At 39.9% G+C, this 19,294-nt stretch overlaps 1 protein-coding gene across 2 annotated transcripts in view; it reads right to left on the bottom strand.

Annotated features, from left to right (window-relative positions):
- Window positions 1-19,294, bottom strand: part of ARHGAP8 (Rho GTPase activating protein 8) — a 106,881-nt gene that overhangs the window by 32,054 nt on the left and 55,533 nt on the right. For both annotated transcript variants that reach the window (XM_005299911.4, XM_065583749.1), the window contains exons 6-8: window positions 18,674-18,760; window positions 15,239-15,337; window positions 14,253-14,363 (exon numbers count right to left, since the gene is read on the bottom strand). In XM_005299911.4, coding sequence (XP_005299968.1) covers window positions 14,253-14,363; window positions 15,239-15,337; window positions 18,674-18,760 — 297 coding nt within the window. The remainder of the gene's footprint in view (window positions 1-14,252; window positions 14,364-15,238; window positions 15,338-18,673; window positions 18,761-19,294) is intronic.

Here is a 19,294-nt window from a genome sequence, read left to right as displayed (position 1 = left end):
GATATCGTACTATTTATTTTTGAAGGCAACGTGATGCAGTGAGGTTGAGTTTATTAATGCTCTGAATGATTCCCATGAAATGAGATCTCTCTCTCTCTCTCTTTCATGAGTGAGCAGCTGAGGCTAAAATCGAACACAGCGGTTTTTTGATCTAGACACATCAGAAAATTTTGCAATTATCTCCCTTATTTAAAAAAAACAACAGAAAAATATGTTTGGCTTTGACCGGTTTTGAAAGTATACCAACAAGATGGTCAGTATTTGCTGAGCATTCTGTGACGTTGTGCAGCCTATATGGTTTTATAAAAATATGATAAGTGAATATCATGTAACTGGGATATGCTTCATGCAAAAGGTCTCTTGTAAGGTATCATTACAAAGCTTATAATCTACTGAGTGTGATCATCCTATTTGTATAAATGTATCACTCTTGTATCTAAAACTAGAAATATAAAATATAACTCTGAGGGCCTATTGTAATTATGCAAAGTGTGGGCCATTAATGGTGGTTTGAAATCTTGACTCCCATTAACCAGGACCATTGTCTGCAGATGGCTGTGTTTTACCTGTGAGTCTTCCTGTATGTGTGTGTGCTGGCAAGTGGGTAATGAAGTCTTGCAGTAACATGTGATCATGTCACCTGAACTGGACTCCATCTTTAACCTGATGCTTTTCCGGGGGGGGTGGGGTGGAAACCCAGAGGGACAAAGGGTTCCCGCCTTATGCAAAAGATATATAAAGGGGTGGAAAAGAACAAAGGGGAGAGAGGAGCCATCATGAAGAATCCCCTAGCTACCATCTGAGCTGGAACAAGAGCTGTACCAGGGGAAAGAATTGTGCCCAGGCTTGGAAGGTGTCCAGTCTAAGGAAAAAACTTACTGAAGCATCTCTGAGGGTGAGATTATCTGTATTCAGTTTGATTAGACATAGATTTGCGCATTTTATTTTATTTTGCATGATGACTTACTTTGTTCTGTCTGTTACTACTTGGAACCACTTAAATCCCACTTTCTGTATTTAATAAAATCACTTTTTACTTATTAATTAACTCAGAGTATGTATTAATACCTGGGGGAGCAAACAACTGTGCATCTCTCTCTATCATTGTTATAGAGGGCGAGCAATTTATGAGTTTACCCTGCATAAGCTTTATACAGGGTAAAATGGATTTATTTGAGTTTAGATCCCATTGGGAGGTGGGCATCTGGGTGCTAAAAACAAGCACACTTCTGTGAGCTGTTTTCAGGTAAACCTGCAGCTTTGGGGCAAGTAATTCAGATCCTGGGTCTTTGCTGGAGCAGACGGGAGTGTCTGGCTCAGCAAGACAGGGTGCTAGAGTCCTGAGCTGGCAGGGAAAGCAGGAACAGAGGTAGTCTTGGCACATCAGGTTGCAGCTCCCAAGGGGATTTCTGTGATCCAACCCGTCACACATTCCACTAGTGTTTTAAAGCACTCAACAATCAAAAAGGGCAGATCGCAGGTTTAAGCATGGTATATATTTACATACATAGTTGTGTATTTCCTATTTGAAATCAAAATCATGTTTACTATCAAACTCTCAGCACCAAGAAAAAGAAATGCAGAGGTCTGTGAATGTGTTAATGATCTTTGAGAGATTGCAATCACTGTGGCTGATACACAGAAAATATAATATGTTCATCCAGGATCACACATGCATCAAGCCATACCCTCCCACCACTATGATTAGTTGGAATCGCTCATGTGGAAGGGGATGCTTTTTTTATTTCAGATATATTATGATTTCTTCTCTCCCACAACCTATGTGGTTTGCTTGTTATTTTGTAAAAATAAATGAATTAAATTAGTTAAGGTATATTTAACAAACTCTGAGAGCTGGTAGGTAAAGGCCCATGGGAACAAAAGCTAAGGGAAAAAGGAGTTCAGGAGAGGTGGCTGTTTCTCAAAGAGACAATATTAAAAGGCACAACAGCAAACTATCCCAATGAGAAGGAAAGATAGGAAGAACAGTAACAGACCAATATGTCTGCATAAGGAGCTCTTCAATAATCTGAAAATCAAAAGAGAAATCCTACCAAAAGTGGAAACAGACAAATTGCTAAGGAGGAATACAAAAGAATAGCACAAGAAAGTAAAAACAAAATCAGAAAGGCTGTGGCACAAAATGAATTATGCCCAGCAAGGGACATAAAAGGCAATGAGAAGAGGTTCTATAAATAACTTAGGAGCAAAAAAGACAAACAAAGAAAAGAGTGGGTCAACCTCTTAAAGGGGAAGTAGAGCTAATAACGGAAAGAAGGCTGAGGAGTTTAATGCCTATTTTGCTTTAGGGCATGTCTACACTTACTGGTAGATCGGCACTGTTGCAATTGATGCAGCGAGTGTTGATTTAGCGGGTCTGGTGAAGACATGCTAAATCGATGGGAGAGCACTATCGATTTGTGTACTCCACCTCCCTGAGAAGCGTAAGGGAAGTCGACGGGAGACACCATCCCATCGACACAGCATAGTGTAGCCACCGCGGTAAGTGGATCCAACTATGTCGACTTCAGTTAAGTTATTCACATAATTGAAGTTGCGTAAGTTAGATTGATTTACCGCGGTAGTGTAGACCAGTCCTAAGTCTTCACTAAGAAGGTTAATTGTGATCAGATGCTTAACACAATGTTAACCACAAGGTGGAAGGAACATAAGCCAGAATGAGGAAAGAACAGGTTAAAGAATATGTATACAAGTTAGATGTATTCAAGTTGTCAGGTCTGATGAAATTGATCCTAGTTACTTAAGAGAGTAGCTGAAGCAATCTTGGAACCATTAGAGAGGATCTTTCAGAACTCCTGGAGGACTGGTGAGGTCCTACAGCACTGGAGAAGGCAAACGTAATACCTATCTTTAAAAGTGGAGACAAAGAGGATCCTGGGAATTACAGACCAGTCAGCCTAACTTCAATACCTGGAAAGATACTGGAACAAATTATTAAACTATCCATTTGTAAACACCTAGAGGATAATAGGGTAATAAGTGATAGCCAACATGGATTTGTCAAGAACAAACAATGCCAGACCAACCTAATTTCCTTCCTTGACAGGGTTACTGGCCTACTGGTTGGATGTGGAGAGATGCGGGGGGGGGGGGGGGAGGGGGAGGGAGTAGACATGCTATATCTTGGTTTTAGTAAGGCTTCTGACCTTTCCACATGACACTGGCATAAGTAGGGCCCTACCAAATTCACGGTTCATTATGGTCAATTTCACGGTCATAGGATTTGTGCTGTATGGCTGACAGTGCATATGTGAAGAGCAGCAATTACTACTGGCATTTTGGAATAAAAGATGTCTTATGCTTCCTGTTTAAATAGCAGCAATACAGCAGAATATTTTCATATGTCTGCATCATATTATAACAATAGGCCAGTTTTAAACGGCTCAGTTCTAGCACACACTCACACACTAGTCAGGGAAAGTATTTTCTGGAGTAGACTCTATTATTAGTTAGTGCAGCATGGTACATGTTGAATGATTCAGTTCTAGTTTTTGGACTAGTGATAACTCACTTAAGGTGCTGAACATTGTTCTCAACCACCATTAAGTATTCTTGGTTGATAATCTCTCTCTCCTTTTCATTTTCCCCCCTCTATGACATGCTGAGATTCAGTTTAGAATTTTTCTTTCCCCCTGGTCGCACATGCACTGCATACACAAACAGGAAAGATTACAGCAGAAATGAAAGCACCCTGAAATATTTGATAATGGTTCAGTGTTTAAAAACAAGCTGAAGCTGTGCGATTGTTGCAATTCCTGCATTTCCCCTCTTCTCCTGCCCCAGCCGTGGCAATCATTAGATAAACTAAAAATTTTCCTCCCTTTCCACAACAAGATTTTTAAAGCCAAATGGAGACAATTGAGAATGATGCCAATAAGGTCAACGCTGCGCTCTGCACTGGAGCTCAGCTGTGGGGTTCCTTGATTACAAAGGCAATAGAGTGGAGCAACAGGAGTTTTACAGGAGCTTGCAGGGTGTATGCCAAAGGACAATGCCACAGCCTGGCACATGTTGTGATTTTTTTAATTAAGTGTTGAAAACTGGAACCTCATTCATGCATTACAATTGTATTCATCAGATCAATATAAGATGAAGATGCCTTGATTTTTATTTTCTTGCATTTTATTTTAATAAAATCTTTAATGATGGTTTCTTTTGGAATAGCAACAGTGATGCTGCCTCTTTCCATTTAAACCAAGGGAGTGCTAATAGTTCTGCATAACCAATATCCGTGTCTATCTATATTATATTGTGGAGGTGGGCTTGGTGAATGAACAGAAAATATGTCCTGTTTTGTATAGGTATTCTTGTGTACTGTATATGGATATTATTTGAAATTCCTGGATTTATGAATATGATAACTTAGTGATGAGTAACAGCAGGTCTTTATGTCCCACAATACTCAGTGCCCACTTCATCTGAGCAAAAAGAACCTAGTTCAGCAAGTTACTTAAGCTCATGCTTAACTTTGAACATATGAGTGGTATCATTGACTTTGAGTTGGGGCCTCACCTCTCAAAAAATTAGTGTTCAAAACAAAGCATGGACAAAACATTCTGGAAGAGGACAACTCTTCTACACGATGAAGTTAATTATCAACTTCACTGCTTAATTCATTCTATGTTTTCAAAAGGACAACTTTTTTTTAAACAGAATTTGAAACCTTTAGAGTTATTTTAGATTAAAGAAATAGGTAGAATTTGGTTCCAGAACAATCTGGCCTACATTCAATTGATATGCTATTCTTTATCACACAGTGACAGAGTATTTTGTGCTGTATAGGCATAAATGAATACAAAGCAGTTCCCTGCTCCAAGGATCTTACAATCTGCCTAAACGTGGTAGCCATTTTTAAAGGGAAATGGTCAATCTTTTTAGTCCCCCAATGGCCCAAATTCTAAGGAAATCCCATGCAGCACTTCTGGATGATTTTTAAATGTATTTATTAATTCTATTTATTATTTGTACTACAGTAGTGTTTCTGGGTCCAAACCAAGTTCAGGGCCCCCTTGTGCTAGACAGTTGATGAGAGCTCTTGCCCCAAAGAGTTTACAATTTCAATATTATCATCTCCATTTCACAGATGGGAAACTGAAGCTAATAGAGATTAAGGCCCTGATTCAGCAGAACTCTTAAGTATGTGTTTAAATTTCAGCACCTGCTTCTGTCCCACTGAAGTAAATTAAAGTTGAACATGTGCTTAAGGGCTCTGCCTGAATCAAGGCCAAAATGAGAAGTCTATGTCAGAGCCAGGTAGGGTGACCAGATGTCCCAATTTTATAGGGACAGTCCCGATATTTGAGGTTTTGTCTTATATAGGTGCATATTACCCCCTTTACCCCCATCCTGATTTTTCATACTTGCTGTCTGGTCACCCTAGAGCCAGGAATTGAGCAATATCTCCTGAGTCCCAGTCTATTGCACTGACCATCCCTCCTCTCATACATAAATCCTCAGAGATGCTATATGGGGTTATTTTAAATTGTGGGTGGTGAAGGGCAGAGGGGATAAATAGATTGACCATGTCCCTTTAAAAATGGTTACCACCTATAGGCCCTGATCCCATTTATGACTCATGCAGACAGATCTCTGTACCTTCATGGAGCCCTGCTGAATGTAAATCCCTTGGGCCAGAGACTTACTTACTTCATATTCTTTTCCGCTTACAGAGCACAAAGCACAAGTTTGACTTAAAGTTTCTAGGCAGCACCAACGCAAACTGTAAGAAGCGAGGAAATAAGCGAAGTCATCCAATATCCCAGTCCAATCATCAGTTCCCCTCTCAGTTGAGCCTCAACTCCTTCCTTTCCACTGTCCACATCTTGATTTCTAGGGAAGTTATTTAGATGAAATAATAGTATAATTTGTAAAGGTCTTTTTTTTTTCCTTTTTTTTTTGAGGGGAAAAAAAATCTTTCCATCTATGCAGATAGACACATAAAATGAAGGCAGCCCGCAGTTAAGGATAGAATGCTACAAAAAGTGGCACCAATAAAATTTTTAAAACTCTTTAAAAATGTCTAAAATAGCAGTTTTGTAAAATATGTGGCATAAACAAAATACCTAAGAGTGTGGTATGGTATAAAAGTTTTATTGGAACTCATTTGCCCTGTATAACTTTTTTCTGCCTGTGGTCCTCATGAATAATATGGTGATCCTTAACTCATGCCAATAAAATCTTTATATAACCACACATCATTGAATCTCAACAGATACAAACTCTGTCTTTTCTCCCTCTCTCCTGCAATCCTCCCAGGGAATCTTCATGAAGATCACATTTCTCCTTAAAGGAGAGAGAACTTTTGGGGCTTAAACAGGTTGAGTGTACCCATTTAATATTCAGAAACAGGACTCTGGGCCATTGAGGACAGCATAAGGATGAAGAGCTATAAGATAAGCTGATAATAAGTTCTTCACCTCACTTGTAAATTAAGCCCAATTCACTATGTCTGGGATTTCAAAGAAGCCTAAGAGAGTTAGGCCCTTAACTCCCAGTAACTTTCAATGGGATTTAGATGCCTAATTCCTGTAGACTTTTTTGAAAATCTTGGCCTACGACGTTAAAAACTTCTGCATGACCTAATGAACTCCTCTAAGAAAAAGAACTGCCTCAGACCTGCATCAGTAACCCAATGTGAACATCTCCTCCAACTCTCTCCCCGCCACCTGTAACAAAATACTTCTTCACCAGCCATTTGAGATAACAGTGAGGGACTCTGAATCAATGCTTGTCATTTTTTGATATCCTAGTTTTCATTACAACTCTGGGCAGCCTGATTGCTAGGAGACAGAACCAATATGAAATGTCAGCCTGAGATAAATGTTAACATTATAAAGCAGGGCCCTTGCATTTATGATTTTTAAGGTGGGATTCTCAGCGTTGACCTAACTCAGTTTCCAGTGAAGTCAGTGAGAGTGTTACCATTATCTCCAATGAGAGCAGAGTTAGCCAACAGTGAACTAAGGAAAATCCCTTAACTATTAAACAAGATACAGGATTCCTATTGACTGGTTAAGTCAGCACCTTGGAACTATCAAACCTCAAGCTTATAAACTCCATCCTCCAGCCTATAAACTTTTTAAATATAAACTTTAACATGAGCAGCTTCCCTTCGGTACCCTCTAGCCTCATGTATACTTCTGACAATACGAGTGCTGTTGGACTGGAACAAAATACACTTCTACTACAATCATACTTATTATATAACCAATGCCTGTAAATATAGAGCAGGTGCTCTCAGTTACACTCCACTGAAGAGTTATATCTGATTTACACTGTTGTAACTGAGGGAAGGATGTTCCCCCTTACTGTAGGATGACAAACCAACCGCTAGTTTCAATGAGAGTTTTGCCTGAGTAAAGACTTTGGAATTTGCTGCTAAAAATCCAGCTCAGTTTGTGACTCTGATCTTGCAAACGATAGTGCACAGGCAGACCGCCCATGCGCTATGTACTTCACTGTGGCTGCGTGTGAGTGCAGCAGTCCACATGCTATCAAGTGCAGAACAGGGGCCCAAGTGCACTGTCCCTCCAAGTTCCAATACAAGGTGCAACGCTGCAGTTGCCTGCTGCAATCCCGTGATGGAATAATTCACAAGCACAGTAGCCACAAAGTCACCCTGCTGTGAGTAGATGTGCATTCCTATTTGCTACACATGATTGTAAAACTACCCTCTCTGTTTGTCTCCTAAGAAAATGACCAAGCTTGCCTCGTGAGACAAAGACTTGCAAGCTGCCACTTTGCAAGAGAAATGTGAGATCACTAACAGATTGTGGATGCAGGTTACAGTAATCATAAGAGGAGACAGAATGAGTAAGAGCAGTTCACTCATGAAGACACTGAGGCAAATTTGATAATTTTCAGTTTTACATTTGCTAAGGCTCCCATTAAGTGTCATTATTCCTCCTCATTAGTTTACCTTTCTCCATAAATCCAATTTAAATTGATACATTTATTTCTCATTTAGAATGTGTAGAGGCTTTGTTGTTTTGTTTTTAATTTTTATATGGCACCATTTCACTTGCAAGAATCACTTCTTTGATAGGGGTTTGGCTAACAGTTGGGATAAATATCCTTGTGTACTTGAGCGTGACTAGTTTGAGTGATCTGAACTGAATTCAGACATGAATGGGTTCGTTAAATTGCCTAGGAAGGTTGTGGAATCTCCATCATTGGATATTTTAAAGAGAAGGTTAGACAAACACCTGTCAGGGATGGTCTAGATAATACTCAGTCCTGCCATGAGTGCAGGGGACTGGACTAGATGACCTCCTGAGGTCCCTTCCAGTCCTATGATTCTGTGATTGAGGGAAATAATCACACCTTTCAGAAACCAAGTTGTCAACGGATAAGTGAAGATGGATTAGCCTTCAATTGGTGGGTGACATGTGTTGATTGCTGCTAGATGGACTTGAAGTGAGCTCAGAGAGAGAGAGAGAGACTATCATCTTGAAAGCCAGGAGATAATTCAAAATAGCTGGAATACCTGCCGTCTCTGGAAACATGGGTTTTGCTGGGCCAGATCAAGAAACATTTCCACTTGGCTAGATTCCACCAGGAAGTGTTATCCCTTCTGCTATTACTAAGAACAGCTTCAATTGCTTCTGAGCTCAGGTGCTCTACATCTGATATCCACCCAAATACCAAATTGAGATGAAGAGAGTCCAGGTTGGGATTTTTTAGCTTGTCATTCTTCTGGGTCAATAGATTTGGGAAGGATGGAATGCTAGTGGGTAGATGGGTTGACATCTGTAGAAGGCTTGGAAACCAGTACTGTTTGGGCCACTTGGGAGCAATTAGGATGATTTGGGCTCTGTCTCACCAGATCTTTTGCAGAACTGGAGGTATTAACAGGATGGGAGAAAAGGCATCTCTCACATGGCCATTCCAGGACAGCAGAAAAACACTGGGCTTGGAAACCTGTTCCTGAGCCCCCTGGAACAGAATGTATCCCATTTCCTGTTTGTCTTGGATGTGAACAGTTCCCAAGTATGGGTTGCACATTGAGCAAAGATAGCATCCACCACTGTGTAGTGCAGCTTCCATTTGTGATCGGTGGCAAAATATCTGCTGAGGCTGTCTGCTAGTGAATTATGGGCACCCAGTAGGTACATTGTTGACAGGGTGATGTGGTTCTAGATATACCTTCACTGCTCCCTGCTTGTTTACATAAAAGACGGTTGTTAGGTTGTCTGATATTATCAGGACATGTCAGGATCATATGAGTGGTAAAAACGCTTTTCAGGCTTCTCTGACTTTTCTTAGCACCAGAAGATTTATATGCATTCTGTTTCCACAAAGTATGCAAATACCTTTGGGTGTGTGAACATCTATGCTGCTCCCCCTGACCCTATCAGGCAGGCATCTGAAACTACTGTTTTCTCCAGTGTCTGGGGAGAACTCCAACCCTCACATTCTTCTGACACATTAGCAAGGCTTTCACCTTAGGTGGAAAGCCACCCAAGTCACAGTCACCACTGTGTTCATGCTGTGTCTGCTCGGAATACATACCGTTCAGAGCCAAGCTTTCAGGCAATGGAGGTGGAGCCTGGCAAAAGGGGTCATCGAAGGATACGATGCCATGTGCCCCAGCAGCATGAGGCACATACTGCCCATAATCTATTTTATCAGATTGCTGATGGGGTGAAATCTGACCACAGGGAAGTAAGCCCTTGCCCTGACCGAGGCCAGAGTTGCACCTACCTATGAATTCTATAGTTTAAGTTAGTCAGCTTGGATTCCCAAGGATGCTGGGAGATGAAGTGGTGATGAAGTCAAAGCCAGGACTTCTGGACACAACATACCATCAGAAGCCAGTCCTTTACAGACAGGAAGATGGTGGTGATGTTGCATCTGACCTGTGCTGCTACTATTGAAAACACTTTTGTAAAGACCCTGAATGCTGTTGTTATATTGAACGGAAGCACCCTGTATTGGTAGTGCTCAGATGCTACCATAAATCTGAAGAATCGTATGTGGGAATGGTGAATGTCCAAAAGAAAGTATGCATCTTTCATGTCGAGAGATGTGACCCACGTGTCTTTGTCCAGAGATGGAATTCTAGATGCCAGTATGACTATGTGGAATTTCAGCTTGTGAAGAAACACGCTGAGTTGTCACAGGTTGAGAATGGGTCTCCACCTCTCTTTTTTTCTTGGGAATCAGGAACTATTTCAAATAGAACTTGTTTCCTTGATATTGAGGTGGTATCTGCTCTACTGCACCATGGTGGAGGAGAGATTCTAGCTCCTCAAGGCAGATCACTTCATGAGAGTGATCCCTGAAGGAAGACAGGAAATTTTTTTTTTTTTAAGGGGTGAGGAACTTGCTGGTATAGCCTGAATGGATGATAGCACTCATTTGTCCGTTATCTCCCTCCAGTTGTGGGGAAAGTGTGCTAGACAGCTGCCAAAGTGGACATTAGAATTGGGTGGAGAGGGCATCAGCATGGATTTGCAGTTCCCAAGCACCTCATTAAAAGTACCTTTTGGTTGGGGGGTGGGGGAGAAGTTGGGTTGATGCAGCCGTGTACCTAGTTTTTGCAGTCCCTGTTCTTTATGAGGCAACTTGTAAATTCATTGGTGGTAGAAGGGCTGTGGCAAGGGCATGGGCTTATACAGCTACTTGTGTTTCCTCTTCTGAGCTGGTGTTTATATGTACCCAGAGAATGGAGGTTTGCCTGAGAGAGTCTTTTAACAAATGCACAGACTTATCTTTTTGCTTAAGAGTTTACTTTCATCATAGAGCAAATCCTCTACCATATTTTGAGTCTCTCTTGGGAATCTCATAGCGCATCACTGTGTCAGCAACATCAGGCAGGTATGGCTTGTAGTGAACTTCTGGCCACCAACTTGCCCTCATCAATAAGGACTTGAAATTGAGCCATGTGCTTTTGCGGGAGTTTCTCTTCAAAGTCAAGGAACTTTGAATAGTTCATAAAAATCATAGTTGGCCAGCAGCGCCTGGTAGTTTGATATTTTAAATTGGAGGCTGGTTGATGTAACTACCTTCCTTCTTAGGAGTTCCAAATGCTTGGCCTCTTTATTTGCACGGGTAGTTCTTGCATGTTGCTGCCTTGATCTTTCAACGTCCACCTGAATGATCAGAGAGTTGAGGGTAGGGTGGGTAATCAGAAACTCTGCTCCCTTATTTAGGTCAAATTATCATTTTTTCTGCCTTCCTGGAGATAGGGGCACAAGTTGGTGGCATATGCCATGTGGCCCTTGCTGGTTCCAGTATGGCTTCATTCACCAGAAGCGCTATTCAACTGGATCCCGTCAGCTGTACAGTGTGCAGGAGCTTATGTCATCTATCCTGAACCTCTTCCAGGGAGATCTGGAGCTCATCTGCCACTCTCCATAACAGATCCTGGAATTGTCTATGGTCATACAGAGGAAACAGTGAAGCTGGAGAGACCATCTCCTCAGGAGATGAGGAAGATAATCTTGATGGTACTGTTGACATTGGCAGTTCTGACTTATCCTCTTCCTCCTCCAATGTAGTGGAGGCCAATGAACAGGGGAGTCCCACTGGCCCGGGTCTGACTGGCGTCTCATTGCATGCTCCATACATTATTTTTGAAGCTGGAGTTCTTGTGCCTGTTGAGTTTGGCTGGGAAAGGAGCATAAACTTACTGCACTTAGCAGAACTCTGAGCTTCTCTGAGGCAATACAGGCAGCTATGATTGTCATCCTTCACCGAAAAGGGGACAAGAGAGACAGTTGTTAAATTCCAGTAACTTGGGCATAATCTAAATCCCATACAGAGGGGAAAGGGAAATTTCTGGGGGGATGGGGAGGGAATTCTAACTAACAGTTAACTATCGTGAATAAACTATACTAACGCTATCTACGGTAAAAACTTTAATAAACTTGGAAATATTTACAGGTTGAAGATAAAAAGCTCGGCTCTGGACACTGGAGATTCCATCTTAGGCCAGGTGGTGGTGTGACCCTGTCACCAGGCCAGAGCTTCTCCCCAGCTCCAAAGCATGCAATGCCACATCCAGTCTCAGTCAAGGAGGCTTATTTCTTTTACACCAGTTATCAAACAAACAGAAAACAGTCTTAACTTAGTCCTTGACCCCAGGGCCACCCCTCCCAGGGATCTCTGGCACTTCAGCTCCTGACAGCTTCCCAGCCTCAGTCACTCTGCCCCCTTCCTGGAGCAGCATCCCCAGGGCTGCTTTCCTGAACCCCTAACCCTTTGCTCCAGGGATCTACCACAGAAGCTAGCTCTGTTCCAGTGTGGCTTTCCCTCCCTAGGGTGCAGCCTGTCTCAGGCCTTCCTCCTCCAGCTGCCTACTAGCAGCCTTTATAGGCCCAGTTGTAGCCCAGCCCTCTTTAATTGGCTGGATTGGGCTCACCTGCTTTGGTGAGGGACTAGACTTAGTCTATCCACAGGGGAGCTGGACTTAGTCTATCCACAGGGACCAGCTACCCTGTGAGAGACCCTAAGAACCTTTCAGTGCCAACTGGCAGAGGACCGACTGTTCTGTAACTCCTATCAGGCCTAACATACTGCTCTCATAGTATTTATCTAATAAGAGTGTGCTGTGAATTATCAAATGAAAGTTGGTGACACAGTGGTTCTTAATATCATTGTGTGATGTGTGTACAGATGGTGTTTAAAGAGTCATGTATGTATGCTGGAACTATATGTTTAAAATATGTTTGTCTCAGACAAAGGAATATTGATCTGCCCGCTTCTCTCATGTAAATTGAGCATGGTAACGCCAGAGACAATGAGCAGTTCATTTGCTGCTGAGGTAAACATCAGTTATCAGGAAGCAAAGGAAACAGCATGGCAACTCAGGCAAAGATAATTAACTTTGGGGAACAGAAGGAGAAGCAAAAAGGCATCTTCTTATCCATCACTGAGGGCACAAAGAGGTCAGGCTCTTTGCATCTGTGAATGTTGGATCCCCAACCATGTGGGTTGGTGATGCTGAGAAGTAGCTGTAGGTGAGAAAACTGCTTTAGACAAAGCTTTGAGCCTGCTAAGGTTATATGTAGTCTCTTAGAAGTGTGTTACACTTATGTATTATTTGTAGCCATTTTCTGTTTCTATTATTTCTGATTAGTTATCACAAATCTCTGTTCTTTATTATAATAAAGCAAGCATAGGTTTATTAAATTAATTTCAGTGCTGTTACAGTAAAGTGTGGTGTGCATCCTCAGCTGTATCAACAAGCTGGGGTGTATTCTCTCTCTGGAGATGGCGGACTTTTATGTCTGTGGGTATCCAGTGACAGGGACTGACAGCTGCAAGGAGATGCTTCTGGACAGTTTCGGAGCTGAAGAACACCAAGGGTTTACCTGCAAGGCAAAGTTAGGACTGGCAGAGTCCTAAGGAGTTTGTTTGGCAGGCTATAACAGACTGGGATTGCAGAGAGTTGTCGCACAGAGTAGCACCAACAAATTCTTATTTTGCTAAGGCAGAAGGGTGATAGGGTGACTTACAGTTCTGGACTCCCCAAGAAAGCATCACAGGTGTCAGGAAGGAACTGGACAGGCGGTTGGTCCACACCGCCCCCTATACCACCAGTACAGAGTTTAAGGAGAGCAAGGGTGCAAGCACAGACCAACAGACACTCTGTACAAGATACTTCCAGTTTCAGGCACATGGAGCACAAGCATACCCCACAGTGGAATACACATAGGGACCAGCACTTGAAGAGTTACATAGTATCTAGGCTTGCACAAGTTATTGCAGGCATATCATGGAGCTCCCAAGGGCTCTAGGGGTATGTCTACACTGCGAAAAGCCCACCCATGGCTGTAAGTCTCAGAGCTGGGGCCTAAAGACCCGGGCTTATGTTTCAGTGCTAAAAAGAGCAGTGTAGACATTCCGACTTGGGCTGCAGCTCAGGCTCTGAAACTTGGTGAAGCGGGTAAGTCTCAGCGCCGGAGCTTCAACCCAAGTGGGAACATCTACACTGCTATTTTTAGCACCGTAGCGCAAGCCCCATCAGCCTAAATCTGTAGACTTGCTGCTGCTGGGTTTTTTGGTTTTTTTTCAGTGTAGACTTACCCAATGCCATGAATTCACCAGATGTTACTGTTTGGTCTTACAGTTACCAGCTTTCACTGTTATTAAAGAGAGACAGAGAATACAGAGAGAGGGAAATAAACATGGTGGTAAATTAATTTCCAGATTTTGTGTGATGTGAATCCACAGTGACACAGTACATTCCAGAGTTTATTTCAGAGGTACGATCAAAGAAATCTTACTATTGTAGGCTGACTCCAAATTGCTGGGTAGGAAGAGGAGGTCTTGGTGGAGGAAGCTTAGCTGAAGGTGGTGATCTCCCCTTCTGTTTATCCCGAAGATTTTCATCATGTCTGAAAACAACAAAAATCATTGACTTTGTACGTATCAAGAGTGAAACTACAGTACACATTGATTGCACGATCACTCCTATTTCTCACAATGCTGATCTTCTGTAAGACCACAAATACCTCCAGTGATTTTTAATTTTAGTATTTGTGAGACCTTTGAAAGCATTGATGCAATCATTAAGTAACACATGAAAGAGCTGTTTTGCCTCAATCAATAAAATATAGTAATAAACATGTCCAAGAGATAGGAACACTCTTATAATTTAAAAGCAAAATTCAACCACAGCTGCTGCTCAGAAGCACATGCAATCCTTTTTACAAATGTAAAGCTGTACTATGCTTTTTGTTATTACATATTTATACAAAGGTATCCAAAAACCCCACACAGCAGTAACACTCATAATAAAAAGCTTCCAGTTATTTTCATTCAGCAGTGACATAAAATCACTTTCTGTCAGTACACAAAAGAGTAATAGGTGAGATTTTTTTTCTTCTCAATAAACAGCATTATGCACATATACAATAAGTAAATTGTATGCGCTACTCATAAGCAGTAATGACATATGGCAAGGTTTTGTTAATGAAGACACAGCGACTACAATTATATTAAGAAAATACTTTGCATCTGAGGCTAAGAGGATATTCCAAACCTGAAGAGAACTATACAATGTTCTCTTTTGTAAACATTCAACATCTTTACAGGATGTCTTTGCTGACAATGCAGTTTTCAGAGCCAAATCTAGCCAAGGACAAATAGCAAATTAGGCTTTTAATTGTTATAGAAATTAGATTAGATCTTATTTCAAAAACAAAGAATATTACACAACTCTCCATTTCAGAACATGTATCACAGGAGATGTTATTAACTTGCTACATACCGAATAACATCTTCAGGGATATTAAGCTGGTCATATTTGAGATGCTCTCTCAGGTCACTTAAATAGTTCAAATAGGTGATCTTTTTCCCAAACTTATGACTAAACAAAATAGTGGGGGGAAAATGACACAATCAGCATAGGAGAAACATCAATGAAAGGTTTGTTTTCTATTACAGAATGTAAGTGCAAATGAAACTCAAAATTAAACTATAACTGAAGCAGCTGGAGACACAAGATGTATTTCATTTTCACATGATCAAACATACACAGTGCATTTCTGAGAGTCTGATTTGAATAAAAAAACCTCACTTTCATCTGAATGTTTTGCGATTTGCATAGATATGAAAAACATTAGTTTGAGAACTGCTGAATAACAGCTTTCGTATGGTGCTAGAAAACTTTTCAAAAAGGAATGTTGAACACTTTTTATGTAAACTTCTGGAAAGAATGCCACATTGCTGACAGAAAAACATGTATGTATCACTTTAATCTTGCTCTCTATTGAAAGAGAAAATAGCAGGACAGTAGATATTATCATCTAATAAATGGAAGGCTTAAATTTTCCAAGAATGACTATTGATTTTGGGCATCTCAACTTTTGGATGCTCAGCTGTAGACACCTTAAAAAGGCTTGATTTTCAAAGATGTGTTATGAAAAATCAGGCCCCTTTAAGGAGTCATAAAATGGGACTCCCAAAATTGTGACACGAAATATTGCTAGTCAAAGTTGAAAATTTAGTCTGTAAAGGCCCATTTACTGACTCGGGTGTTCCAAGTATGATTTAAAATACAACAACACACTCTAAAATAAGCCTCTTTTTCTGTAAAACAAAATATGTCTTGTAATAAAAATTAAAGCAAACCAACAGAAATGTGATATAAAACACACTCTTCTCTTTTCTATAAGTTATACAGACAGAGAACTGGGAGACCAATACTCTTGCAGTAACTGGCTCATTGCCAAGTCATCCAACATATATACACACGCTCCCTCTACTGGAAGAAAGTATGAATTAAAAAAGTTAATACTGTCATTTAGAAGGTATTAATTAAAAGGAAGTGCTAGATTTTGCTACCAGGGAAATAGTTTTGCAACATTAACAGATTTCAGCCTGAATGTGTACCATCTCATTTGGGCTTTTCAGCATGCTTTTTCCAATATGGTCTATGATTTTAACATTTTATGTAAGGCAATTAGCTAACTGTAATATAGACTGCATTAAATGAAAAAGGAATGTCTTTGAGAACTCACTCTAGTAATACAATTTTACAAAATGGGTAATTTGCAGTTCACTACAGGCAGTCAGGAATTTTTGTTCTGTAAAACTGCTGCATCATCATTGCTGAATGAGATCATCTTGTGCTATTTTTACAGTTTCATGGCTTTTACTAATTCATCCATGGAGAACAGCACCCTTTTCCCCTTGATATGTTTTTTTTTTTGGGGGGGGGGGGAATGCTTAGAATTATTAAATGCCCTCTTTTCCAGTCTCCCTTGGACTTTAGAAGTGATCAATCAGATTTTACTGTAGCTCAAAAAATTTCAAATAAATATTTACTTTTTCCTTAAATATATTCAATTATTCTACATTTTTTTCTTATTACTTTTGTTCTTTGACCTAATAAGTCACCCACTTGCTTATAGCAAATGCTCTGTTCATCTATGCTATACTCCTAAAATAAGTCTCAAGTGCAAACAGATATATCTGAGTTACGACATTTACATTCCATTCAGTATTTTTGTGAGAAACATTAGCAGTGACATTTTCTTGAGTTATGGCCATAACTGAGCAGAAGTTATGAAATACAAACTCTGGTATTTCCCCCCCTTTCCTTTAGTGAACTTTGGCTTGATATTGGTTTTTAAATCAAAGTATAAACTGTCAACATAAGATCACTCTGAAATAACCTGAAAGCAGAGGTACATTGAAGGGTACAGAAAATTCCTAACGCATACTATTCTGGTAAATTAATGTTATGTATATGTGGGTTTAAATTTTAAATTTTTAATACAACCCACTAGCAATACGGCATTAATAAAGAGAGAGAGCGCTATAGCCTGGGACTCAGACAGAGACTTGCAGATGCACTTGATTTTAAATATCTTTCCCTGAACTTTATGTTACTTTAAGAACAGTGGAATCCTCCTTAAACAGAAGTGTGGGACAGTATTTGACACTTAAATAATCTGCAGCAGATAATATTCTTTCTAGCTTTTGCATTTTATATAGACCAAATCTTCATCTACAGAATGTATAGATACTTTCAACTTTTTGTAACCTCATTCTTGGTTTCAGGGTTGTTGTTTTTTTAAATGTTGTTCACAAATTTTATTGTAAAAGAATATTACAAAATTATAATGGCAAAAATTCAAATAAATGATTTAGATAAAAAACAAATATTGAGATACACAATGATAAAAATAAAATCAATGCAAGGACAATGCATTATGCTGAAAATTTAACCATAACAGAGGCAGAAGAAGAAACTATATTAAACAAACCCTGGTCAAAATTTTCTGATATGAATGCTTACGCTATATTAATATTACACACATTTCAGTAGGCAGATGGATTTAAAACCATTGATCCAAGAACAATATTCATCTTATTACAGACATACTATCAAACTCAGAAGGGAGTGAGTCCTTGGAACAAATAACGGTCCCAAAAACTAGGAGGCCATTACCTTAAATGGATACCCACTGATGTTAGCCCACTGTACCTCCATTAACCACCCCTCCAACCCCCATGCATTTGAAAGATTCCGGCTTCTGGCAGGAATAATTTGCAAAGGCTTGGAGGTTCAGGGAAAGTTTTGTATGGATATATTTGTGAAGGTGATTTTGTCCTTCCATGGTGTTTGTATTACTCCCTATGTCCTAGATTCATCAAAGCATTTAGGTACATGTTTAATTTTAAGCACACAAGTAATCCCGTCTCCATTCATCAAAGCACGTGAGCACACACTTAAAGGTACAGGTAATTTATTAGTTATTATTTGTATTGTGGTAGTGCCTGGGAGCCTCAATGAGGGATCACAGGACCCCATCTTGTTAACAGCTGTACAAACACAAAGACAGCTCCTACCCCAAAGAGCTTACAATCTAGCCATGTGCTTCAGTCACAGTTACTTCAATGCACGTTTAAGTGCTTTGATGAATAAGCATGGACGTAAGCATGTCCTTAAAGTGAAGCACATGCTGAAGTGCTTTGCTAAATCAAGACCTCTGCATCTTCATGGAAACGGAAAAAAAAATCCCAAACTATTTTTACATACCACTCTCATTCCCTCTTAAAATATATTACATTAAGCCACACTTTAAACACGGCTGTTACTCTGATACTTGAGCAGTGTATTTTTAAAAATACGTATTAAAAGACAAACTGCCCCCCAACTTATATCGGAAACTCTCTTTAATGAAATCACCTATACCTTATGAGAGGTTTAAAAATGTTCCACAGAATTTTTATGAAGTTGGTTGGATGTACAACATAGAGTGCTTTAAGATTTTTCTTATACCTGTGAAAAGAAAATTAAATTGTTAGAAGACTTTTAATATCATATGCTGTAGCATAAAGTAGCTGCAATTGAATGAAAAGGTTTTATTACTGGAACATTAAATATATTCCTTTCAAGTACACTAAAAAAAAAAATCTAATTCAGAGGAAATTGAGTGTAAAATGAAAAAAGGAGCTGGTCAGTCCTGATGGCAAAAAAGTAGGCCAAGATTACACTACTACATTGCTAAGCAATGTCTGGGTTGTTTTGTGGATTTAATAATGGTGGTGGTGAGGACATCATTTAAATGATAAAAAGAGCTTCTTGAAAGTTCCAGTGAAAGAAATAAGTATTTTACTTCATTTTCCATTCTTTTCTATCATTGAGTTTCATACTGGGGAAAATTTTTATTCTTTCAGAATTAAAACCTACATCCATTCATTTATTTCTTTTGCTCTATTTGCTTTGGTTTGTTAGTAATTACTGAAGATATTTGGGGCAGATCACCAGCTACTGTAAACTGATATCGTTCATTCGAAGCCAATGGAACTATGC

Source organism: Chrysemys picta, chromosome 1 (assembly GCF_011386835.1).
Source record: "Chrysemys picta bellii isolate R12L10 chromosome 1, ASM1138683v2, whole genome shotgun sequence".
Taxonomy (NCBI): domain Eukaryota; kingdom Metazoa; phylum Chordata; order Testudines; family Emydidae; genus Chrysemys; species Chrysemys picta.
Note: the sequence above shows the minus strand (reverse complement) of the source record. Positions and strands in the feature narration are given on the sequence as shown.